Source organism: Adiantum capillus-veneris, chromosome 25 (assembly GCF_014529385.1).
Source record: "Adiantum capillus-veneris isolate H3 chromosome 25, ASM1452938v2, whole genome shotgun sequence".
NCBI lineage: Eukaryota > Viridiplantae > Streptophyta > Polypodiopsida > Polypodiales > Pteridaceae > Adiantum > Adiantum capillus-veneris.
In genome coordinates, this window is record NC_140955.1 from 73,519,487 (window position 1) to 73,546,987 (window position 27,501).

Consider the following 27,501-nt stretch of genomic DNA (forward strand, 5'->3'; position numbering starts at 1 on the left):
AATGGATTGAAGTAAGGCTATGATTGATCACTAGGACCTCATTGGGCCCTTGTGTATTTTCGATGGCCCTCCAAAGGCACCTCTAACAGGCCTACGAAGCCCTCTAAAGAAATGGCCTTGCGCATTTCCTATATTATCTGCAACGTGTATAGAACCAACAACGGCAGACATAATAACATACTAGTATAGCTGGTAGCCTTCGGCCACCTCTGTCTCGTTCTTCGTGCTGTCCTTTTTTCTCTCTCTATGTGTGCTGAGGGCTGGGTTTGCAAGGCACACCACCGGATCTGGCTAGATCAACGTGCTTCTGTCACATGTCGGGGGTTGGGGACTGAATCCCTCCCCCTTTTATTATAGTATAGATAAGGTAGAGGAATACTTAGCACGAGAAGCACGTGATAAGGTAGAGGAATACTTAGCACGAGAAATTGTGTGAGAATTTCAATCCAACATCGCCTCTCCTTCAATAGTTTTGCCTTGCTCCAGTTTAGTTTTTGGTACGTTTTAATTTTTGACAAATGCGATGCGAGTATGGGTAACAAGTCACTAACAGTTTTCAGCTGTCTCTAGACATCAACATCTCTCTCTCTCTCTCTCTCTCTCTCTCTCTCTCTCTGTGTCGGCGCTTCGCAACTCAGAGATCCGTGTGTATAATGCTCTATACTGACTCCTGAGCTTTATACTTGCTGCTCATTCTCTGAATTCAATGCACGCAACTGCTCCGTGTGGAGCTTGTGAGTATTAAACATAGCTGGTTATGGCTTTCGCAGGGCCTCAACTAGCGTTACGCCCAAATGGTGATGAAGATGTGGACTTCTTTGATCAGCTTGCTGACGATCTTGGCCAGAGATCAGATGGCATGCTTCAGAATTTTGAAGCAGAGGAACTAGAACGAGAACAAGAACCTGAAGAAAAAGGAGAAGTGGGCTTGGAAGAGGCGCACCACTTCGATCATGCTGCGAATGCTGAGGCAGTCATTTCAGGCGATGAATTTTGCATGCAGGAGAGGGTTCCCAAGAAGAAATCGTTTGTTAATACAGTTGTGGCCTCAAGCACGGGTCGTATTGACATGGCCACAAGTGAAGCTATTGCAGCAAGTCATCTGGATGGGTTTTTCCCTTGCAGTGTAGAAGAAAGGACGTGCAAGGTCCCTCTTGACATTTCAAATGCGGACAGAAATGCTGATGGAGGAAGTCCTTGCAATGCGCCCTCAGTGGAGAGCCATTATCAAGATCATGCTTCGCATCAAGACGCAGTCATCAATGCGCTTGTAGATCTTGACCCCTACAATCATGCAATGGAAAATGCAGGTTTGGAACTTGCTACCAATCTGTCAGGCAGTTCTCATTCTTTTCATAAAAATGTCTCACTCCCTGGCTCTTTCCAACCAAGCGTTAAAGAGTTGCAATGGAGCACTTTTACTGAAATCTACACTCCTAATGATGGGAGCAATGCGTTGAATGATTTTCTATCAGAGTTGGGTGGAGGGACCGAGCAGGCTCTTGAAGTTGGCCTGTCAAGCACGCCTAACACTGATTTATTGTCTAAATGGAAATTTGAGAATGGAAATTTTACTGATCAAAGCATCACCAATAGTCACCATTTTAGAACTGATATTAGAGGTTCTTCTGAGCCGCATGACAATGGAGGATATGGCATGCACTCTCATCTAAACACGCAGCAATCTCAGTTGGAGTTGAATAGCTCTGTGTTTTCTACCTTTCATGGTATTAGTGAGCAACCTCCAGGTGAATCAAATGTAGCGCAAGTCACAAATGGGATAGGATTTGTCGACTCAAACATGAGTGGACACAGCCCAAGGATGCATTTGCAAGGAGTTCAAAACGTTGTTAATGAGGAGAAGCAGTCCCTCATGTCATCCAATGAGGTAAGCCTGCAGTGTTGCTCATTGGGAGAGGTTCAGCTGGGAGGTTCTTACACTAATATTCACAGTGTTGAATCTCATCAACAGGTTTACTCATCTCATCAACAGGTTTATACATCCCAGCCTTGGGAGAGTATGTACCCTGGTTGGTATTTTGATTACTCAACCAATGAGTGGAAACAACTTGAAGGTTGGGATTTCAATGTGTCCAGTGAACATCATATTGGTGAAAGTACAGCTATGACCGAAGATTATTCTACTTCCAGTGCTGCAAATGCAACTCTATCACAGTTGAAATTCGATCAAGGTGTTCCCACAATGGGATCTCACTTGGATCTCAATACAAGACAGAATGTTGAAACTGGCTATGATGAAGCAGCAGATGTTTCTGGATCCCTTGTTGAGGAACAGGTTGCCCTTGGAGGTTCAGTGTGGTCCACTGGAGAAGGAGTGACTGTATCGACATCTTTAGTCCCTCTATTTGAGGGCGAAGAGAAAAATCTTCCTGTCAAATATGAACAAAGGAATTCTGATGGGGCTTTGCAACCTCAAAGGCAAACTCCTTGGGAAGAGCAGTATCCTGGTTGGTATTTTGACTACCAAATAAACCAATGGCGGCAAGTTATAGCTGGGGATTTTGTTGATAGTTATGGTCGTAACGTTGAACCATCAGTGGTTGAAGAGGACCCACGAATGGAGCCTGATCATCTTCAGCTAAATGCAAACCAGAGTGTCATTCAGCCAGAGGGTAGTGGGGCTGTCCATGGGAGTGAGGTTAGTGGCGTCGTTGCATCGACCCAGATTTTATCGTTCCATGCATGGAGTGCTCCTGCTGTGACTGCTCATTTTAGTGATCCTGTCAGTGAGGAAATTGGAAATGTGAAGGAGGTTTTATCGGTCGAGAGAAATGGGTTATCCCATGGACTGCAAAGTTATTCAAATGGTGCCACTCAGTATTTTAGAGAAACAGAGACACCTGTTTACAATTCCTATGGTCTACAGTCTGACAGTCAGTCTCATAGTTCCTATGGTGCAGTCCGAGAAACTAAATATACTTCTCCAGATGATCGCCCTTCCCATGCCTTGGTAGCTTTTGGATTCGGTGGGAAACTTGTGACAATGAAGGTATGCTACAATTCAAGTTTCAAACATGGTAATACCCTAGCATGTGAAGTTTACTGGATAGATAGGTGGGAGGGAGTGAGGGAAGATGCATCAGGAAGGTTTGTGAGGATGTGTTACAAGCTTTTCTGTGCGTACTGTGTATATCTGTACACATATATTCATTCAATCATTATATGTTGATGTGTCTCCAAGTTGGAGTTGGGTAACTATGATAGACATTATTTTTTTGAATGTTTGCATCTTTTGCGCAGGCATCAGCCAACAGTATTCCGGAGTCGGTTGTGCTACATGACCTTAATCAGCTGATTCAAGCTTCGGCAGAGAACAGTCAAAATGCCCAAAAATCCTATTTTTCTTCTCTAAATCGTGGAGGACTAGCTGGTCCTTTAGTAGGAAGTGGAGTAGCAACCAAGGAAGTGCTGAAGTGGGTTGATGACCAAATTGCTAACTGCGAAGTGGAGGATCCTTATCGAACAGAATCTCTTCGTGTACTATGGGGTGTCTTAAGGATTGTTTGCATACACTATGGGAAAATACGGCCTACACATGGGTCGTCCAGCCTTAAAAATTCGGTAATTACTATCTTTTTGTCTTTTGACTTTATGAGAAGCAGAATCATATGATGGGGAAACAGCAGATGCAATTTTCCCCAAACAGGAGCAAGTTCTACTGATTTTCCCCAACAGTAGCAAATTCAACAGTTGTCAGCTTGCTTTATGCAAGAAAGAAAGCTGGACCTTTGCAGACAAGAAGATTTAGATTTCAAATATTTATACCAGAAAGAGCGAATATTTACTATGCTTATTGTTTGCTTGTGATGGACCGTTTTTAATCTGTCGAGTTTTAAAAGAAGCATCGCCATCTTCACTGAGCTCATGAACGAGAAATCTTAGCATTGTCGTCTTTGAGAAGGCCAATAATGCTGGGTCTATCTAATGATTGAAGGACCTGTAGGTGTTTGTTACCTTTTGTTTTGAACGTGTCTACAGCCAAGTCATTTTGGATCATAACGAGAAATGTAGTCACAGAATAGGACATTCTTATTTCCAGTTTTGTTGTTAGTTGCTATTGATTGGGTACCAAAGGGGGCCTCGTTACAATGGACATTTTAGAGGATGCCATATAAGAGAAGCTTTTTTGCAAAATGCTGCTAAAGGAATGAAGGGAAGGCAACCCCATTTTGTAATTTTCTTTCCAACATGTTGCAGCAACTCTCATCATTGACTATACTAAACTTGGTGATTCTCTTCAAGCCAAACTAGCTACGGGTGACATGATGCCAGCTTCTCCTCTAATTATCTCCTTCCATGTTAAGATGCAAGACTACTCTAACAATTGTCTTCCACATCATGAAGCTACCTCACACTGATTTTTCGTTTGGACATGCCATGGTTTTACTAGAATTCTGCTGTGTTGGATCCGTGGAAGAAAGTCATCACTAATTTGGATGTGAGTTAATAAGAAGAGGCTGATACAGACTCTTAGTGGATTTATGCTACTGTGCTAAACAACATAAAGACAGAGCCTAACAGGGTATATGTGTTGGATATACTAGGGGGCCATGTGTTGAGAAGGTACATACCATTACTAGATTGCTGTTTTGGTTTTAACGGCGTGATTAGACATGGTTCAGCAAGGTATGCTTTGTCGAGCAGGTTATGGAACCATGTATGACATTGGCAGAAACTAAGGCTCTATTCAAAATGTGAGGTGGAAGCCAAGGTCTTTTGCTCTTTAGCCAATCAAGTTGCATCTCTCTCTTTGCACTGTCCACACAAGGCGGTGGAAGAAGATGACGGGGCAGCCACGTCAAGGCAGATTTGCTCTTTTTCTCTTCCATCCCCCGTAGAAATTCTTCCGAGCAAGTTCTTGTCCACCCTGACAAACCAAAAAGGCACCCAATCATCTGCCTCCACCATTGCTAATCCACCATCCTTGCAGGCTCTGTAGTTGATGTAGGGAGGGTAGATTTGCAGCTTGCATAAACATAAACCAAACATAAGAGGAAATCTGCCAACCTATACATATATACAGGTTGGAATTTCAGCCCATTTTGAAGAGAAGGTAGTAGGGCATTATCTTGGTTGCATCCATGGTGAAGGGAAGAGCTTGTACCTTCAGGAATAGGGCTGAATATTCAGATTTTTGGATTTGCTACAGTAAAAACTGTCACGTGCACATCTAACCCTATGTGCATGTGGACAAGCTAACTCCTAATTCTAGGGTTTAGGACAACCTAGGAAGTGTTCTGGCACCCTTGTACGTAGGACGTGCATGTCCAGGCACTTTAGATTAGTTGCATACCTTTTGATTGCACATGAGCGTAGCCAATGTCTGCTACGTGTAGGCATTGGGGAGTGTTCCCATACAATTGCATTAGTACTCAGCCTAGGTATTTATCTGCATGTGAATCACCTCTTATTAATAGTTCATCAAGTTATTACTAAGTGACATTTTTGCATCATTTTTAGAAATCGTGGATTTTTAAGTGGCATTGCCTACTTAGCTTTTACCCCATATATAAGTGACCACTTCTGTACAACAAGTCAATACCTCAGTCTCTCTGGCGTTTTTGCACCAGATCAGCCCATCAACATCAGCGTTTTCAGTTTTTAACCATAGCCTCGCCACTCCGTCACAAATCCAGCCTCAGCATTAGCGTTTTCAGAATTCAGCTCATCGTAGTAGATCAGCCAGCATTTTCAGATTCAGCCAGCAGATCAGCCAGTGTTTTTCAAATTTCAGCCCATCACCGACATCGTCAATAGCGGATTAGCCCATAGCCTCGTTGCAGTTGCAGATTTCATCCAAAATCCCTAGCGTTTTGCATTTTCAGCCCTTAGCCTCGCAAATCTAAGCATCATCGCAAGATCCCATCGGCATCTCAGCATGTAGGACCATTGTATCAACATTTGTGCAATCTAAAGCAAATACCTCTCTAGCGATAGAGAGGGGAGCCCTTGGAGGGGGGTTTGGGACCCCATCTGGTGTCAGTCTTCCCTCTCTCTGTCTCTCTATCACTCACAGAACCTTCACTCACAGTATCACTCTTTCTTCTCTCTAGTCTTTGCACATATCTCATGAAGTAAAAGGAACTCTCTCATTCAATAAAAGGAACCTATGCATTGAGGACTCATCTTGAGCATTTCCATCAATTACTTCCGCTGCACATTACATTAATATTAGAGCTCTAGTGTTCGGTATCATTACTCAAGAACAGAACCTAAAGAACCTCTTAGTTTTTTTCTCAAAGAAGCTTCTTGTCACTAGCCCGGACTTATTAGCCACTCCTATCCTCAGTCCATCGTGCATCGGACATCCTCTCGTCTTCATTGCTCTGTCTTAACGGCAACTAAGCCATGAAGAAGCAGATAATTTTTTTTTTTGCGTGTGGATCTCTCTAATTTGTGTTTTTGAAGAGTGACAGTTAAGCCAGAGAAGAAGGGCTTGTCAAGCCTCCCCTCGTTCCTCTTTTCCACTCATTGAAAGCGGACCTTGCACATTGCGGTAGGCCAATCGACGTGAGGTGGGAAAAAGCAACCTTGGTGTGAGCGTAAGGCCGCTAAGGGGTGCACCCACATGCAGGATTGGAGCTTGGGTAAGAGAAAAGCCTTTTTAAACGCAGATTGCAAGCAGCACCCAAGTACCCAAGTACTGAGTGCATTGTCATCACCAGAAGCAGAATAGATACTTTGCGTGAAGGTGATGAGAGTAGAATTGGAGAAGAAGAAGTCCCTACACTAGGAGGAAGGTTTCCAGATCCTACCCCATCCCCATCTACGCAACGGATTACACCAAATGCTATGGAGACTTTGATGAAGTCCATGATGAAGATGATGCTACAACAAGAGGCTCACTGGGCCGCCATAGAAGGGAGCGTGAAGAACGGAAGGAAGCTTAACGCATAGCGACCGAAGAAAAGAAGGTAGCTATGGAGCTAGAGCGTGAGCAAGCGCGCGAAGTGTAACAGACTTGGACACTCCAAGTCGAGAATTTACTGTGACAACACAAATAACCACTTCAAAACAGTTCACAGTTCACAATTGATTCGATACTGGCCCGGCGGAGTTCCGTGCCTAGAGATATTGGCCCCAAAGACTGGCGCCCCTTTCTATCACAGGACGGGCACCACGTGCCAATGGAAAAGAACAGATTGAACAGACTTTTAGCACTTTAATAACAACTGAACTGAAAGAGAGAGACGACACGCGACACGAAGTGGCGGAATTCCACCCCAAAGAGTATTGGCCCCAAACCTTGGCGTCCCTTTCGGTATTTCTTTATATTAAATCAACTTAGTACAAGCCGGTACTCCAGACTTTACACCTTCTCCACAGGAAGCATGCAAGAGAATGAGCCCTAGCCTCATATTTAAAGGCCCTTGGCGTGAAAAGCATTTACAATAAAAAGCCTTTAAAACTTAAAAGCTTTTGGTCCAAAAGCAAAGCCAAAAAGCTGTCAGCTTTTCGTAAATCGTGTTGGTATCCGTACAGCAGGCCACGTGTCCGCCTGCCACGTCAGCAAATCAGGGTTAGGGTTAGGGTTAGGGTTTCAACAGAATTAGGATTTTGGGTAGAATTAGGGTTTCTAATTTTAGGGTTAGGGTTCAACGAAATTAGGGTTTTTGATTTTAGGCTTAGGGTTTCAGCAGAATTAGTGTTTCTACACGTCAGCAATTTGTTACACTTTCGGTATTTCTTTTTGTATTGATCTGTGTTCAAAGTACAAGAGTGCGGGTAGGCGCTCACACTCAGACTCTGCGTCCAGATGCCCTGAGTTATGAGGCCCTGTCCACGTATTTAAAAGTACAAGGGATGCCAAAAGCAGATCCCAAAAGCTGAAAATCAAAAGCTCCTCATAAAAATAAAGCAGAAGAGATTTCTCTCTCTTGAGTGATGAGCGCGCGGCGGTGTGTGCAAGTGATAGAGCACGCGAGGAAGTGCAGTGTGTGTGCAGAGGGGGGTGGCGAAGGCCAGCAGGTGAGGAAGCGCTAGCAGATCGAAAGAGGGAGAGAGAGAGAGCACGCTATGTTTGCAAGGGAATGAGTAAGTGAGTTGTGAAACTCACATTCCCTTTATTATTTGTATAAGGACCAATTTAATAAGTTAGTGGCCAAGTTCAATGTGAACTTGGCCAAAGGTTAGTAACCTTTAAAATATACATTAAAAGGGGGCCATTTGGGCCTTTAACCCAACAACCTCCCACTTAAAGGCATAAATGGCGCCTTTAAGCTACGTGACTCCCACTAGCTCTATGCATAGATGATGGTGTGCTTTGGGTAAGCACTTAGTGAGAGCATCGGCTGGATTTTGTGATGTATGGACCTTAACCAATGTAATAAGGCCATCCTCAAGCACTTCTCGTATGAAGTGATACTGCACATCAATATGCTTTGTGTGTGCATGAAACATGGCGTTCTTTGCCAGACATATGGCACTTTGGCTATCACAACCAAGCATAGGTGCCTTGGCAAGCAAACCAAACTCACTGCATAGTCGTGCTAACCAAATAGCTTCTTTGGAAGCCTCAGTGGCTGAAATATATTCAGCCTCTGTCGTAGACAATGCAACAATCTTTTGCAATCTAGAACACCATGAAACAACACCTCCCGCAAGGGTAAATACATAGCCACTTGTGGATTTCCGTGTATCCACATCACCAGCCATGTCAGAGTCACAAAATCCCTTCAACTCCATTGGTCCTTTACCATAGCAGAGGCATTTGTTTTTAGTCCCTTTCAAGTACCTCATAATGGACTTCACTGTATCCCAATACAACCTGCCTGGATTAGCCATAAATCGGCTCACAACTCCCACTGCATGGGCTATGTCAGGCCTAGTAGCAACCATAGCATACATAAGTGAACCACAAGCTGAAGCATAAGGCACACTTTGCATGTCATTGGCTTCTTCCTTTGACTTGGGACAATCATCCTTGGTGTCACCAGCGTGTGACTACTATCTATCCTTTTTGTTGATTTCTTTCTTAAAATTTATTTACCTTCACTTTTTGGAAACACCCCTCCGGAAATCTAACTGCCCTGCATTGCATAGCTAGTGTGGAACTGTCTAGAGGGAGTCCAGGCTTGAGGGCAAGCGAGCACTAAGGTTGGACAAGGACTATGGTTAGCCAAGTGGGGTCATTGACTAGCCAAACTGGAATCCTTTGTTACAGAGGCTACATTTCAGTTCTGGGTGTGGCTGCAGTGTACAAAGAGGGTCGGATGACCTAGAAAGATACAATGGCAGCATCTCCTAAAATTTAGGGAACTGCTATTTTGGGACCTGAAAATGTCTTCGCGTCATTACGTGCAGTTTGACATGGGGATCATTTTGTTACTCTGTGGCCAAGTCAACAGAGGCTACAGGCGAGATATTTTTAGACCCGAGGGTCTAAAGCGGGAAAATGCACAAATGAGTGACACTTGGTACTCTGAGGCCAGTTTACTACTTATAGAGAAGGTAAAAACGTGATTTTCAGCTGTGAGCTCATTTTCAAGTTTCCTGTCATAGGTTAAGAGCTATGGAGTGCTTGCTTTCCCTCCTATGTACAGTGCGGTGCCAGGAGTGATGCCCTGCACGCTACGCACTGCCCTCTCTCTCCTCTATGGCAGTATGTTATGCCCCTCTAGTGGGCTTTTCAATTGACCAATGTACAGTTGTGTGGGTTCATGCACGATTGCCGAGGCAAGAGCCTCTTGCACAGGTACTTGATTAGCTAGCGGCTAATCCCCCGCAGGTACAAGTGAATTCAGAGAGGTTTCACGCCAGAAATCTCGTCCGATTCAAGGGGCAAGTAGCCCTACAGGTGCGGGAGCTCGAGGACTTGCTACGGATGCGACTGGCACGCGAAACGGAGCCCGAAACAGTAAATTACAGCCTGCTGTGTATTTTTGCAGGTTTAGGGTTTTGGCCCTAAACGGTCCCTAATACCCCCAGGAGGTTCGGGGACGCGAGGGGACTGTTGTACAGGTGATCTGGCGCATTTTCGGGGCTAAAAACAGAGAATTCAGCGTGCTGCAGATTCTCGCCAGGTTTTGCAAAGTGCCCGTATGCGTCGGGAAAGTCATTCAATGCGTGGGAATACTGACTGTGAAGGGTTCTAGTACAATTATGTTGCCGAAATCGGGCCGGAACAGTTGAAGTTCAGCCAAGCTTGTGTGGGGCAGCTTGTAGGGAACCACAACGTTTATTCCCTCTTTTAAACAATAAAGAAATACCGAAAGGGGTGCCTAAGTTAGGGGCCAATCTGGTGTCGGTCTTCTCATACAGGTGCATTTTAGCAGCCTGTATCCCTTTCCCCCGTGTTGTGTCTTGAAAGTACAGTTAGAATAGACGACTGATAATGGGTGAAAGCTAAATCAAGGTTTGAAGTAAAGTCTACCGCTCTTTTGAAAGTACAGGCCGGTTTTACTTGGAGATTTTGACATATGGTTGTAATGGCACACCAAGAGGCTTTGCTTCAACCATGTTAAATCTGTCCAGCACCTTTTCAATGTACTTTTCTTGCGACAAATACAATAGGCGTTGGTCTCTTTGCCTTATAACACGCACTCCAAGTATATGTTCAGCTACCCCAAGGTCTTTCATTGAAAATGCAGATTTCAGCTGTCCTTTAAGAGCATCAACAATGCTTCTTTTCTTTGCAGCTATCAACATATCGTCTACATAGAGCACAAGAATGATAGGGCTGCCATCTTCATCACGTTTGGTATACAAACAATGGTCTGTATGGATTCTTTTGTAACCATGTTTAAGCATGAAGCGATCAAACTTCTTGTACCACTGTCTACATGATTGTGTCAGCCCATACAAGCTTCTATTGAGCATACATACCATATGTTCCTTGCCAGGAATAACAAAACCTTCGGGTTGCTTCATGTAAAGCTCTTCTTCCACATCACCATGCAAGAAAGCGGTATGTACATCCATTTGGTCCATTTGCAAATCAAGAGCAGCCACTATGGCAAACAATACACGCAAAGTGGTCATCTTCACAACAGGAGAGAACACTTCCTGAAAGTCTATGCCCTTGGTTTGAACATATCCCTTTGCAACAAGCCTTGCCTTATACTTGGGTTTTGCATCAACAGTCTTGATTTTATACACCCATTTGTTAGGAATAGCCTTCCTTCCTTTGGGCAATTCAATCAAATCCCAAGTATGATTAGCATGCAAAGCTTTAATCTCTTCCTGCATAGCAAGCTCCCACTTGTCGCTGTGCTCACATGTCTTTGCCTCTTTATACGTAGGAGGCTCTCCCTCATCTGTCAACATAATGTAATGCAAAGAGGGGTCATATCGACTCACAGGTCGTCTTTGACGAGTAGACCGCCTCACCCAATGATCCACATTATCCGGCAATGGGTTTACATCAGGTGGCACTACAAAATCATCAACAATGGGTTGCTGTACATCATTTTCAGCACCATTTTCAGCATTGTTTCTTGGCTGCAAATGCTCTTTAGGAGCCTCAATTTACTGTCCAACATCATTTGGCTCAAACACCACTGGATCATCTACATTTTCAGCCATTTGTGGTGCATCCTGAGGTTCAAAAATAGGCCTAATAGGTGGCTGATCATGCTGAAATTTCACCCTTTTAAGGCACAATTGTTTTGAAGCAGCCTTGCCTCATTAAAAACAACATCCCGGCTGTGTACAACCCTTTTGAGCTGAGGTAACCAAATCCTGTAACCCATTTCGCCTTCTTTACCATATCCCATGAAGAGGCCTTTAATGGACTTCGCATCTAGTTTACTCCTCAACTCATGTCTAACATGCACAAAAGCTTCGCAACCAAAAATGTGTAAGTGATCATATGAAGTAGGCTTGCCAGACCAAACCTCTTCAGGGATGTCACCTTTCAAAGACATGTGAGAGGATCGATTGCATATATGCACTGCAGTTTTCAAAGATTCTCCCCAAAATCCATGAGAGAGATTAGCTGTGGACATCATGTATCTCACCCTCTCACAAAGTGTCCTATTGAATCTTTCAGCCACACCATTAGAAGAGGGGCTGTATGGCACAATAAGCTCCCTCTTAATGCCCAAATTTTCACAAAACTTGTTAAATTCAGCACTTGTGTACTCCCCCCCATTGTCTGTACACAAGCATTTTAGCTTTCTACCTGTTTGGGTGGTCACAAATGCATGAAATCTCTTAAACGCAGCAAAGGCTTCATCCTTAGACTTAAGCAAATAAACTCAAATTTTCCTAGAATGATCATCAACAAAGGAGACAAAATAACATGCACCTCCCATAGACTTAGCAGGCATGCTACATACATCAGAATGTACAAGATCAAACACACAAGATTTACGAGAGACACCAGAGTAATAAGAACGCTTTACTTGCTTGCCATATTGACATTTATTACAAAAATCAAGCTTTGTGCCTTTAGCATCAAGCTTGTTCAAAGTACAAAGCTTAGAAAGACCCTTTTGGCTCATATGGCCAAGCCTCTTATGCCACAACTCCATGTGAGAGTTAATTTCAACCAATGCAATAAACTTGCCCAACACGGCCTTTCCATGCATGCAGTAAAGTGTCCCTTTCTTTGTGCCCTTTACAACCAGCCTTGAGCCTTTAGTCATTTTCCATGACTTTCTCTCAAACAAGATGCTGTAACCATGCATATCCATCTGACCAACAGAAAGCAGACTCTTCTCGATTCCCGGCACACATCTAACATCATGCAAGACAAGCTCATTTGTGCCATCTATGGAGAGATGCACAGTGCCAATACCCTCAATGGAACATACATGATTGTTTCCAAGGTATACATGGCCACGCTTGCCTACATCAAAAGTAGAGAAACACTCCTTGATAGGAGCCACATGAAATGAAGCACCGGAATCAACAATCCAAGTCTGGGACAATGCATCATTGACAGTCAACAAAGCATCAATAAGATCACTTTTGATGATCTGCATGTCCTGTGAATGAATTAGAGAGGCATCAAAGTCATAAGCATTATCATTTGGCAAAGTGGCACACAAGATGTCCTCTACATCTGACAGCTCCTCAATCACGACACTAAAAGCCACATTGGCCTTCTCTTTGTCCTTTGAGCTATCCTGTGCATCTGCCTTGACTTCCTTCTTCTCTTTCTTTTTGTCTCCGCCATTCTTTTTCCTTTCTAACTCAGCTTTATAGTACCTGCAATTAGGTTTCTTGTGACCTTTCCTGCCACATTGATAGCAAGTCACATCACCCTTGCCTTTGCTTGCATTTCCCCTTTCTTTACTCTTACTCTTACTCCTTTGTGCATAAGCATTCTTCTTTTCTGTTCTGCCTCTAACCATGTTGGCAGAGCTGCCTCCCTCTCCACTTGCTTTCCTTCTGATTTCTTCATTCAAGATAGAACCCCTAACACCACTAAAGGTCAAATTGGGGTTATTGGACAACGAAACCACCAAAGTTTTCCATGACTCAAGTAAGGTCATAAGCAAGAAGATAGCTTTCAGCTTATCATCAAAAGGGGGCAAGCCAGAATCCTGTAACTGCGACAAAGTACTTGCGAACAATGACAAGTGCTTTGCCGCGCTCTTGGACTCATCTAGTTGCATGCCAACAAGTTTTCGTATCAAGTGCACCTGGTTGACAGGCGTTGTATTTTCATACATTCCCTTTAACTTCTCCCACACATCAAAAGCAGTCGTGAGACCTTTCACATCAATGACGGTCTTATTCGTCATGGCCATTTTAATGTATGTAACCGCCTTCCTGTTCATGCTAACCCATGCTTCATCCGTCATATTCTGCGGCTTCACCTGTTCAAGTGCCCCTTCGCAATCCTTAAGAAATAGGATTCCCTGAATCCTGTCTTTCCAAAGATCAAAACTTGTTCCATCGAACCTCCTAATTTTGAAGAGGTTCTTCATATCCGAAGAAGATGAGGCCATAGTTGCACGAAATAAGAGGGATAATACGCTAAATTTTTGGGTAAAATGCGCAAAAATCGGAGTATAGCCTCACAGAGATGTGCACCACAGCTCCAAATGGTCATAGGAGTAATTTGGGGTAAACTAGGTCGATTTGGGCACAAAATTCAAATTTTGAAATTTATGCACAGGAAATTTCAGCGAGCGAATTTGTGCTCGAAAACAACAATTTTAGTTGTTTTTAGCCTCATAAGACATACGTATGGCTAATACACAGCCTTTAGAAGCATGTACGCGCAAAAGCCCCAATTTGTAGCATCAAAATTGTATGAAATTGAGCCACAAATGGTCATACATAGACAAAATTTGTCAAACGTGCATAGATTGCATCTATTTGCACTTTCCCCAATGTAATCGCACCATAAAAACACTTGCAAAAACCTGCGTAAATCTGAAATTTGCTTAAAACACCTATTTTAGGGCTTGTTTTTCGACGATTTCAGTGTTTTCAGGTAGCGGGGACTTAGCAAAAGTATTCCCACACCTTAATACATCATTTGCAAAACCTGTATTTTGCTGTCATAACTTGTAATTTGCTGTTTTTGACCTAATTTCAGCCTGTTTTGGGTCAATTTGGGTTGTCGGGAGCTCTCTAGTGTCTGGGGACGAGTTCTTTGGCGACGAAATTGCAAAATCTCGCGTGAAAGTTGACTTTCTTGGCTGAAATTCAGCGTTTGCAGGTTTGGGAGCAAACCCTAATTGGGCTCTGATACCAGTTGATGAGCGCGCGGCGGTGTGTGCAAGTGATAGAGCACGCGAGGAAGTGCAGTGTGTGTGCAGAGAGGGGTGGCGAAGGCCAGCAGGTGAGGAAGCGCTAGCAGATCGAAAGAGGGAGAGAGAGAGAGCACACTATGTTCGCAAGGGAATGAGTAAGTGAGTTGTGAAACTCACATTCCCTTTATTATTTGTATAAGGACCAATTTAATAAGTTAGTGGCCAAGTTCAATGTGAACTTGGCCAAAGGTTAGTAACCTTTAAAATATACATTAAAAGGGGGCCATTTGGGCCTTTAACCCAACATCAAGCTCTCTTGAGCCCCAAATAAAGCAAAGCTTTTAAAAATAAATCTCCCTCTCTCTCAATTCGTTGCGTAGACTAAAAAGCAGCTAGCGTAACCAGCCCTACGTAGAGAAAAGCAACGCCCAAAAGCTTCAGTGTTCAGCGCTATTGTCGTAAAAACCGCCGCGATTTGCGGGCTGCCACATCATCAGCTGTACGGAATTGCCACGTCAGCAAGACAGTCCGGGTGTGTGGGTGGTTGTGTCCTCTGTTGCCCAGCAGTGTCCAAGCATGACACGTACCATTTCAGCCTGTTAGGGGTCCTTGCCAGGGGTGTATGTGTGTGTATTGGCCAGCCATGTCACCAGTTTGTGACATACCCCCCTCTTGAAAGCATTGTAATCGCCCTCGATTACGCCTGCAAAACAGACAGAAGCCATAAACTGCCTTAGGAGACACTGGCTGTTAGTACCGACGCACTAGAAACACACATTTAGCACATGTACCAATCGACACTCACATCACACGACATCACAGGACATCACTTGACATCACATGACAAATCACATTCAACATTTATCGGCAATGTAGTTAGCAATCGCATCTAGATCCACTCAGGACCTCATCGATGCCCGATTGACTAACCCTGATTGTAACCATGTCTGTTCGAGATCATTTAGACCAAAATGTTGCAATCATTTCATCTATCAGTTCCTACACTTAAAAACAAGTCAAGAACAAATCAGTTTCATATTCCGGAATTCCATTTCATAAAGTCATACAGCAGAATATTGTCAGCTCTCAGTATCCTTGAAGCTCAAAGAGACATCAATGACTTTAGTATTCAAAAATCAAGGAATCTGTTGACAAAGGAGTGGAGTAACTCCCCTCTTGTGCAAACCCACTGCCAAGTTGAATTCTGGGTTACATTTGGAATAGACTATATATAGTCTATTCCAACTATAGCATTCAAAAATCAAGGAATCTGTTGACAAAGGAGTGGAGTAACTCCCCTCTTGTGCAAACCCACTGCCAAGTTGAATTCTGGGTTACATTTGGAATAGACTATAGCATAGTCTATATATATATGAAGGTTATATAGACTATGCTAAACCAAAAGCTTCAAGGTAAAGTTTCACAATCTGAGGAGTATCTGCTAGGTCCTCCTCCTCCATCCGTTTCGCATCCAATGCAGGATAGTTCTTGAAGTTAACCATGAACCGCCTTCTTACTTTACCCTTATTCTTTGTGTCCTTATGTGCCAAAATCTGTTCAGGAACAAGGGTTTCCTCGTTTTCTTCCACTTCAGGCTGCTCATCGGGCTCCCCATCTTTGGGCACATCACCTCTAAAAGGTTTCAAGAGACTCACATGAAATGCATTGTGAATCCCTTAAGTGTCAGTTAGTTTTAGTCGGAAGGAGACATCATTGATCTTTTCAGAGATCTAGAAAGGTCCGTAGTATTTCATACTAAGCTTTGGAAAAAGCCTCTGGTTTCCCTTCTTCTTTCTCAAGCGTGCCTTCTCAAAACGTAAGAGCACCCAATCATCTTCCTTCAATTTCAAATCGCAACGATGGCGATCTGCTGCCTTTTTCTGTCTTTCCTGAGATTTCTGCAAAGCCTCGCGGACCTTGGCAAAAGCCGTGTCTAAGTCGCGCGTGTACTCGTCAGCTTCAAAAATCTTATCTTTCGTGCTTAGGGAAGGTGGAACCTTTGCAGCACCTTCAATAATCTCAAATGGCGCCTTCTCCGTGGAAGAGTGTATCATGTTGTTGTAGGCAAACTCCACCAAAGGTAGATACTTTTCCCATTGAGTCTTCTGATCTGAGATATAAGACTTCAATAAATCTAAAACCACTGAATTGGCAATCTCAGATTGCCCGTCAGTCTGCGGGTGGAAAGATGACGAGAACTGCAACCGCGTGCCAATGTTCTCCCAAATTGCCTTCCAAAAAAAACTCATAAATCTAGGGTCCCTGTCGGAGACAATCGTCTCAGGCATGCCATGCATAGTTACCCGGAACGCGGAATGGGAACGGCAACGGGATCCCCGCGGAACGGGGGAACGGCTAGGGTCCGGAACAGGAACGTCGCGGAACGGGAGGTATAAAAAACACCCAAATAGTGCAATTTTTAGCTCCTTGTGTTTAAATACAAGGAGTATTAGAGTGCTTTGACTCTAATACTCACAAAAAACTCGTTTTGAAGACCATTCAACCTTGCTATGACTAGATGATGAGAGAGAGAGAGAGAGAGAGAGAGAGAGATGGAGAGAGAGAGATTTGAGAGAGTGGGAGGGAGAGGAAGAGAGCTTGAAGGCTTGAAGCCTTGAGCCTTGAGAGAGTGAGTCTTGAGAGGGAGAGATCTTGAGAGTGAGAGGGAGAGAGCTTGAGCCTCGAGGATTAGCTTGTGAAGAGAAACGGGGAGGGGGGTGCATTTTATGAGTCCTTGAGGCCTTGCACACTTTCAAAAGAAGCCCAAACATTTACTTCAATTTTTTCAATTTTTGCCAAATTTGTTTGTAGCCGTTGGCCGTTCCAGGGGCATTCCGGAACGGTCCGGGGGCGTTTCGGAACGTTCCGGAACGGCTGTTCCGGTTTGCATTGGCCACCCGGAACGTTAGACATTCCGAGACGTTCCGGAACGTTCGGGAAGGGAACTGCCCCCCGGAACGCCAGAACGGGGGCTAGGGGGCGTTCCCTGGTAACTATGATGCCATGTAATCTGAAAAATCTGGGCCACAAACAGTCTCTGAAATGAGCCTGCTTGCTAAATCTGTCAATAACAGTCCAGATACCATCGTGACCACTCTGTGTTCTTGGGAGATAAAAAATGAAATCCATTGCAATACTTTCCCAAGGGCGGGTGGGTATAGGCAAAGGCTGTAACAATCCATGTGCTATATGCCTGTCAAACTTGACCTTCTGGCATACCAAGCACCTGCGCACAAACTCGTCCACATCCTTCTTGAGGCTCGGCCAAAAGAAGTATCTCTCTACTCCTTTCATGGTGGTAGCAATGCCGCAGTGACCCGTAAAAGGCGGGCAGTGGCATTCAGTCATAACCTTTTCCCTCAACGGCTGTGTAATGCACAACATGGTTTTCCTGATCAAGTAGCCATCCTGAATGGAATATCCCGCTACTGTCTCCCCATCTCGTATCCGTGTGAAAATGTTTGCAAAATCCGTATCTGTGGCATACTGGTTGACCATATCCTCGAAGCTCCTATGATGAATCGCGGAAATAGTCAAAACCAACGGCTTTCGAGACAAAGCATCTGCCACCAAATTCTTCTGTCCCTGCACATGGACAATCTGGAAGTGAAAATGTGACAAGATGTTCGCCCACCGCATCTGCTTTTTCGATAGCTGCTTCTGTGACAAGAAGTAGCGTAAACTCTGATGGATAGTAAAATCCGCTCCGAGTAGGTAGTGCCGCCATTGAGTAAGAGCATGGATGATCGCCAAAAGCTCTTTCTCATAAGTTTGTGCTGTCAATTCCGGCCTGAGAACAATCGGATCTCGTAAGCAATGACATGGCCTTCTTACATTAAGACCGCACCCAAACTACGACCACAAGCATCACAATATACTTCAAATGACTTCTGCAAGTCCGACAAAGTCAAAACTAGTCCCGTAGTCAATTTCTCTTTCAAAGTCTGAAAGGCAGTCACCTCTGTGGTCCACCACGAGAAAGGGACTCCTTTCTGTGTCAAGATATGCAAAGGGGAAGCAACCTTTGCAAACTTTCCAATGAACCGCTTGTAGTACGAACACAGCCCCAAGAAGCCTCTAACTTCATGGACATTCTTCAAATCGGGCCAATCACGGATAGTCTCTATCTTGACCGGATCATCTGCACTCCTGCTGCTGACACAATGTGTCCCAAAAAGTGTATCTTTGGTAGGAAAAATTCACTTTTCTTCACATTAATCACTAACTTGTGATCTCGTAATGCCTGAAAGACTTGAAGCAGATGATCTCTATGTTCTGCCTCATCCTTGGAGAAAACAATGATGTCGTCAAAGAAAGTGCCAACGAATAGCTTGTACTCTTGAAAAATCCCGTCTATCATCCGGTTAAATGTCGCAGGAGCTTTGGTTCAGCCAAAAGGCATCACCAAAAACTCAAATAACCCAAAAGTCGTACGAAAGGCTGTCTTGTAGACGTCTCTTGGCGTGACTCAGATCTGATGATATCCACTCTTCAAATCAATCCTGCTAAAACACGAGGATCCCTGTAATCTGTCGAGTATATCACGATCCTAGGAATCGGAAATCTGTTCTTGATGGTGATTTTGTTGAGAGCTCTATAATTGATGCACATTCTCCAAGATCCGTCTTTCTTCAAAACCAACAACACTGGAGAGCAATACGGTGAAGTACTAGGCTGGACAAGACCCTTTTCCAAGAGGTCCTTCACTTGGTTCATAATCTCTTCGTTCTGGGCTCGGCTCACACTGTAAGGTGGCCGGTTCGGTGGTGTGCTTCTAGGTATCAGATCAATAGTATGATCTTCAGGACGAGCGGGTGGTAACTCCCTGGGGAGGCCCTCTGAGAAGCAATCGGCATGAGGAGAAAATCTTGGCGGTCTTTATCAAGTTCAGACATATTTGTCTTATCCTCATCACTCAACTCTTTCAAAAAGATCGAGTAAACAAACAGATTGGATTTCATTAACTTTGAACTGGCCGAAGCTGATACAATAGGGACATATTCGTCCTTAAGTTTAATGTCAAGTACAATGGTTCTGCCCTTCTCTGTGGTCAATGTCGCTTTCCTCGCCCGATAGTCGACCACGACGTTGTTCTTGTGGTACCAGGGAATTCCCAAGAGGACATCACAATCTTTCAAAGGCATAATGTAAAATTCCTCATGTCCCAAATGTCACGTGACACATCCAACTCTATGTGTCCGTGGACAAGCTACAGCATGATCAGGGTTCAGTCAGTCCTGTTAGTCTAGGTTTAGAAGTGATCTGGCACTTTTGTGAGTCTATTCGTAGACCGTGTATGCCCAATCACTTAGTGTAGATGCATATCCTTTGGTTGCACACAACATGATCATAAGCATTCCCATCAGAATCCATCAGAATCCTTCAGGGGAATTTTCCAGTGCATTTAGCCTATTTTACCTATTTTTGGCATTTTTCACTTATTAATTTAAGTGACTTTCCAACAGAAATAGGTAGGGCAATTTGGGTAAGAAATATATAAGCAAACCAAAGTTAGCACTAAATGGCAGAAGAGGCAACAGGAGCCAAGCTCAGCAGGCAACTTCTCAGCAAGACCAAGCCTTGGTGCATTCCCTCCAAGCAGCAGATCCTCCCCATCCTAGCGTTTCTTCATCAACATTGCCTGGCGTTTTTGCACCAACACACCATCTCGAGAAGACCACAGCAGATAGCGTTTTGCATCAGTAGCCATCGCCAGCAGAAGACCTTTCCTAGCGTTTTTGGGAACTTCAGCGTCTAGCGTTTTTGGTCCCAAATTCAGCCCTTGCAGATTCAGCAATGCAGCGTTTTCATCATTAAAGAACCTGCAAGATCAGCCCTCGAAGAAGTAGCAGATTCAGCTTGGAAAGACCATCATTTTTCAGCCTTAAGAACCTCAGTTTTCAGCCCTAAACTTGCAGATTTTCAGCGTGAAAGACCCACCGAAAACAGCCCCCAAATCAGCGTTTTTGGACTAGTCGCAGATTTCAGCCCATAGCGTTTTTGGACAGCAGTAGAAAGATTGCAGATTTCAGCCCTAGTGTCAGCCTCGTCGTCACCGTCGACATAGCCTAGACTTGCATCAATCTCATGCATACCATTTGTACCAGATTGTGCAATCATAAGTAGACCACTCCCGCCGACGAGAGTGGGGCCTTCGGAGGAGGGTTTTACGACGTCTCTGGTGTCGTATCTCTCTTCTCTCTCTATCTCTCAGTCTTATACACTTGCACGCACAGTGTCTATTCACTTTGTTTGTGATCATAGCATTCTCTCATTAAGAACGGAAGGCTCTACCTTCCATAAGAACAAAAGGAACCTTGAGCACAGTTCGGAGCACTCATCTTGAGCAAAGCTCAAACATTCATTTCCGCTGCACCTAACATTGGTATCAGAGCTTTGGCAGTGTTCTGTATCACTCAAGGAAAGAACCACAAGAATCACAAGAATTTTTTTTCCTTGTTTCGGTCGCACGAACCCAAGTTCGCTTGGGCGTGTCGATTCCTAATCGTGTTTTTGAAGAGTGTCAGGAATCCCAAGAAAGAAGGGCTTGTGCAGCCTACCCTTGTGTCTCTTTTCACTGATTGAGAGCGGACCGTGCACTTAGCGGCCGGCCAATCGACGTGAGGTGGGAAAAAGCAACCTTGGTGTGAGCGCAAGGCCGCCAAGGGGTGCGTCCACAGAAAGGAGTAGAACTCGGGTGAAGAGAAGATCCTTCTCAAACACGGTTTGTAAGCGAAAGAAAACCTCAAGAACCTCAAGAACCAAGACCCCCAAGAACCCCAAGAACCCAAGTTCCTCGTGAACTTACGAACCCAAGACCACAAGAACCCACAAGAACCCACGACTTCAGAATGGTCATCACTCGAAGCGGAATGGATACTTCGCTTGGAGGTGATGAGCATGAGAGAGGCGAAGAAGAATTTTCCCCACCAGGAGGTTTTTATGACCCTTCCCCATCTACGACAACGATTGCACTAACTCCTATGGAGGAGTTGGAGTTGATGTTTATGGAAAGGAATTTAGAACGCGAAGCAAGAAATGCAGAAATGAAACGCACACGCAGAAGACAAAGCAGAAAGAGAAGCAGAAAGAAAGGCAAGACAAGAATAGCGCGAGCGACACATGCAAGAGTTCTTGCGACTCTTTTCTCAAGTGCCGGCACATATGCAAGAGATTCAGGAGACGGAGACTCTCTCAGTCTCTTCTTCTCCCAAGCATGACACACAGGATTTGCATGGTTATGAGAAGCATGATGAGTTGATTGAAAATGATGAGCATGATGATTTGGATGCCAATGATTTGCATAATGATTTGGATGACAATGACAAGCATGATGATTTGCATGGTCAAGATGTGATTTCTCACAAGCATGATGATTTGCATGAAGATGATGTGATTGTTCACAAGGATGATGAGTTCGTTGATGCTTTTTCTAGCGAAGCTAACCTCGTTGCAGATTTGATCAATCACAAAGGATCGATCTTGGCTCTCGAGTCAAGGTTCAAAGAACCCCCTCAAGAAGAAGCGATCTTGGCTCTCGAGCCTAGGTCTCAAGAACCCTCACAGGAAGTATTATGTGTTCGCATGATTGCTACGCACGCATTGTACGAGTGTTTCATTCGTGATCGTTCCCTGTATATTCATTAGCGTCTTTATGTGATCCCTTTTCCTAGGCATGACATATTGTACGTTCAGCACGTTTCACTCATGAATGAACACGAATGTATGCGGATTGTTCATAAAAAGCTGAAAAGTATGGATTCTAGGAAGTCACATTCCATGTCTCTTCCTTGGCACGATACAGTTGTCGAAAGAGCACATGAAAGTATGAGCACCAAGCATGGGCATTTCCGTTGTGAATTGCCACATTTGATTGCTTTAGATCAAAAGAGAGATTCGATCTCATTGTTTGCATGTGTGTGGTGAACGGTTTGGCACTCCGTCTATTTGTTCATCTACATTGCATGCACAATCTTTCAGGAAGACAAGATTTTTTCCACTCACTTTACATGGAATAGGTATGTTCATGTTTTTGTGTTGGAAGTGGTTTCAGGACTTTTCAGCCATGGAGAGTCTTGAAGAAGGAAGAAGCATTACTAAAGACGAAGTTGAAGCATCGAAGGAGCCACAGAAGACTTTGTGTCGCTTTCGGCGCGGCCCAAAGAAGCTAGCGTTGCAAACTTTCATGAAGTTCAAGTACCGCACGACCCACACATCACAGTAGGCCGACGAAGAGTCCCTTCTAGGATTCCGGATGCTGTTGGCGATCTCTCTCGACGCCATACAGTTCAGTACCAGTACCTCACTTTGAAAAGGAGGGGATGTCACGTGACACAACCAACCCTATGTGTCCGTGGACAAGCTATATAGCATGATCAGGGTTTAGTCAGTCCAGTCAATCTAGGTTTGGAAGTAATCTTGCACTTTTGTGAGTCTATTCGTAGACCGTGCATGCCCAGTCACTTAGTGTAGATGCATATCCTCTGATTGCACACAGCATGATTATAAGCATTCCCATAAGAATCCATCAGAATCCTTCAAGGGAATTTTCCAGTGCATTTAGCCTATTTTACCTATTTTTGGCATTTTTCACTTATTAATTTAAGTGACTTTCCAACAAAAGTAGGTAGGGCAATTTGGGTAAGAAAATATATAAGCAAACCAAAGTTAGCACTAAATAGCAGAGGAGGCAACAGGAGCCAAGCTCAGCAGGCAACTTCTCAGCAAGACCAAGCCTTGGTGCATTCCCTCCAAGCAGCAGATCCTCCCCATCCTCCAAGCAGCAGATACTCCCCATCCTAGCGTTTCTTCATCAGCATTGCCTGGCGTTTTTGCACCAGCACACCATCGCCAAAAGACCACATCAGATAGCGTTTTGCATCAGTAGCCATCGCCAGCAGAAGACCTTTCCTAGCGTTTTTGGGAACTTCAGCCTCTAGCGTTTTTGGTCCCAAATTCAGCCCTTGCAGATTCAGCAATGCAGCGTTTTCATCATTAAAGAACCTGCAAGATCAGCCCTCGAAGAAGTAGCAGATTTAGCTTGGAAAGACCATCATTTTTCAGCCTTAAGAACCTCAGTTTTCAGCCCTAAACTTGCAGATTTTCAGCGTGAAAGACCCACCGAAAACAGCCCCCAAATCAGCGTGTTTGGACTAGACGCAGATTTCAGCCCATAGCGTTTTTGGACAGCAGTAAAAAGATTGCAGATTTCAGCCCTAGTGTCGGCCTCGTCGTCACCGTCGTCATCGTCGACATAGCCTAGACTTGCATCAGTCTCATGCATACCATTTGTACCAGATTGTGCAATCATAAGTAGACCACTCCCGCCGACGAGAGTGGGGCCTTCGGAGGAGGGTTTTACGACGTCTCTGGTGTCGTATCTCTCTTCTCTCTCTATCTCTCAGTCTTATACACTTGCACGCACAGTGTCTATTCACTTTGTTTGTGATCATAGCATTCTCTCATTAAGAACGGAAGGCTCTACCTTCCATAAGAACAAAAGGAACCTTGAGCACAGTTCGGAGCACTCATCTTGAGCAAAGCGCAAATATTCATTCCGCTGCACCTAATACCAAATACCCCTGACAATGCAATCAAAGTTTGCCAATGACAAGTGTAATGGCTACGTTCTTGCCGGGTGCCGCTAGAACTGCCTCCGCAAGTGATCCCATCCGATCGGGAGTGATCTCGAGCCGCAGCGCCAATTTCGGTGAGATGAAGTTAGCCTTGGCTCCTCCATTGAAGAAGATGAGGGCTTTTTGGTCTTTCACTTTGCCCCAAGCTCGGCAAAGTTCTGTACTCTCATCCAACGTGCTAGGATCGGTACCCACGCAATCTGAAACCAGTCCTGTTTTCATCTTGCCTTTTCTTCCACGTTCCTCAGTTGCTCTCGAACTCTCAGGCCTTTCGTCTTCTTTATCATTCTGTTCTCTCTATGCCTTTTTAGGGCACTTTGCGGAGATATGTCTAGTTTCCCCGCATCCAAAGCAGTTCCCTTCCTTGATGTAGCGAGCGTTCTCCTGAGGAGTGAGTTTGGGTTGTGCATCTTTCTTTTTTGGGTTGCTCTTCCTCTTTCTACTTTCATTCGTCTAAGTCTTTTCGGCTCTTTGTGTCATGATCTCATCTGTGGGGTAGGTCAAACTGCCAGAATGAATGGCAAAACCCCGTTTCGCATCACTCATCAACTCCTGAATAGAAGCTGACTTTTGTTCCAAGCAGTGATCTTGGATCTTTGTAGGAAGACCCAAGCTAAACTGCTCAATCTGTTCCTTGAACGAGATCTTCTTAAATGAAGAGGCGGGTAGAAAAGAGCTCTAGAATCTCTCGCAATAAGCGTCCACTGTATCCTTCTTGGTCATCCGAAGATGGTTCCAAGCAGTTCATATATCGCGTTCATACTCTCGAGTTAGCCAAGAAGAAATAAAAAGCCTCTTGAATTTCAACCATTTAACTGGCGCAGTCTTGTTTAATAGAACCGTGGACCACCAAGTTCGAGCATTCCCCTTAAAGTAAGAGGCAGCTCTCCGAATCTTAGAGTGCTCTGAGTAACGCCCTCCCGCGAAAGCGATGTCAAACTGCTGGACAAAAGACAAAGCCTTTGAAGCATCTCTATAACGAGAAAACGTGTCAAATTTAATCGATTGTCCACCTTCCTTAAACTGTCGGACTTTCTTGCTTTTGTCTTCCAGAAAGTCATACTGGTTGGCTTTGTAAAAATTCTTCTTCTTTGCATAAAAGTTACTGTCATCAAAGTCCGAATTGTCTGTAGATGAGTCCTTAGTAGAACTCTCAATCACGGGGCGAGATTTAGACTTCTTTGCCTTTTTCTTGCCCTTTCCGAAGCATTGCTTTTTGCTTCGCTTTTTGCCTTTTTGGTCTTCTTCGCTCGAGTCAAATGAGCTAGAAGAACTGTCAGAAGAAGAAGAAGAAGAAGAAGAAGAAGAAGAAGAACTGGGTACTCCTTCAAATTGAACACGCTTCTTTTTTTTTTCCCCTAGAAAAAGATCCTTCTATTAGTTAATGAAATCTGCCCGTAGGGCTACAACCACCTTTGCAAGAGAGGGATACAATAAACATGATGGGGAGACTCTCCCAATGAAAGAACAACATATATACAATGAGGCTAAATCAAGGGATGGGAGGAGGGAAGAGCCACACAGGTGGTCGGTAGTGCCATCTGAGCGCACCCTGGACAATGGTGTAGAAAGGCCCAGGGCGCCATAGTCGAAGGAAAGCCTCGCGGCGCTCCCGCATGCGGTCGGAGTTGCCTTGTAGTCCCTCAAGCTGTCCTCTGAGAGTATGGATCAGCTCTAGCCAAAAGTCACGGACAGTCTCTACTGGCGGCATAGAGCGGGCCTCAAAAATGTGGAAACAGCGGGCCCGCCAGATGAACCAAAGTGTCAGGCCACTGATGAGCTCCCAACACTCCTCTCTCGCTCTGCACCACTCCTGTGGAGTAAGCTCTGTAGGAGCAGGTTGGAGTGTAGGACGCCCCCCCTGTATCACTATCATCCTGTCGATGGAAGATAGCTCAAAGTGAAGTGCCGGGCTCGTGAGAGTGGACCAAGCCGCTTCCCCCCCAAGTGTACTGTCTAGCCGTGGAGAGAGTAGGCATCAGCCGAAGAACTCGTAGCCACACTTGCTGGGCGAGGGGCAGTCCCAAAGACAATGACACTGACTCTCCACCAACTGGTCACAGGCTGCACATGCGGCCGAGAGACCACTATGCACAAGCCAGCTCCCTACTGCTGTAGCTCTGTGTGCAACGAGCCACTGAAACAAAGTGACGCGCCTCGGCTGTCTGGAGTCCCATAGCCTCTGCCAAAAGGCTGCCAAGAACTCGACTGTGAGGCCCTCCTCCTGCCAATGACGTGCTGCAGCGGGGCCGGCCTCTCTCTGTGCTGCAAGTATATGACGTCCAAGTCAAACAGTGTACTGAAAGAAGGGGACTCTTGGGTGGTCTGCAGAAGAGAAGGGGTCCCTCCATAGCCACTCACCAGGATCCCACTGTACTCGTGCGAGTGGACAACACTCCCAAGCCCATAGCCTCCAGTGTCTAATCTCCAGAGCGGCTGGGTCAAGGTCTATGACGCAAGTCCTCCCTCAGATGCCCAACAACTCGGATCCTCTGAAAACAGCACTCTGCTACCTGCGGGGTCTCTACTGTAACTCGCTATAATCGTCCCTCACCTTGAAGCTCAAAGAACAGGGCTGGGACAGTCTCTGAGCAGGCCCTGACTGAAATGAGAACCTCCAGTCGTGTGAAGGCTCCCATCCACCGGGGTGCTACTGGCTCGAGAGGCGTGAGCTACTCAGCTGGAACTGACTCTGAGATGTCCTGACACATGCTTTGCACCCCTCTCATGCCCTGCAGAGTTGGAAACCTTGCACCTCCTTTGACAAACCTGTGAACTCTAGCCAGTCACCTAGAGAGCGTGCTGGACCTGTTGCCATGGGACCACAGGAAACATGAGCCGACTACCAACCAAGTGGCCTCTCTGAGTGCTAACCATGGGTTCGAGACGAGGGGCTGCCGTAGGCGCTCCTCCGTGCACATCGGCTGTCGTTGCTCCAGGCCACGCCGTAAGAGCTCCCAAGAACGAAGCAAACTCACAGCGAAGCGGTCCTCCAGTCTCCTGCTCAAACCAACTCGGCGCATCTTTGTAAAGATCCATCTGGTTGAAGGTTGCCAAGGGCCTCCTGACTGAGGCACCCTGGCACGAAGCCTCTGCAACACGAACTCCTTCCAGGGCTCCTCACCTGGAAGAAGTCCTCTGACTATGAACTTCCCAAGAAGGGCTCTGCTCTGTTGTGTTGGATCAATGATCCC

At 45.0% G+C, this 27,501-nt stretch overlaps 1 protein-coding gene across 4 annotated transcripts in view; it reads left to right on the forward strand.

Moving 5' to 3' along the window:
* The first annotated feature begins 523 nt into the window (after positions 1 to 523).
* Positions 524 to 27,501, forward strand: part of LOC147425101 (protein transport protein SEC16B homolog) — a 147,542-nt gene continuing 120,564 nt past the window's right edge. For 2 of the 4 annotated variants that reach the window (XM_086499762.1, XM_086499763.1), the window contains exons 1-2: positions 526 to 3,010; positions 3,262 to 3,582. In XM_086499762.1, coding sequence (XP_086355888.1) covers positions 758 to 3,010; positions 3,262 to 3,582 — 2,574 coding nt within the window. In that variant the 5' untranslated portion in view covers positions 526 to 757. Of the gene's footprint in view, positions 3,011 to 3,261; positions 3,583 to 27,501 lie in introns of all 4 variants that reach the window. The other 2 variants (XM_086499764.1, XM_086499765.1) reach the window with 2 other exon arrangements.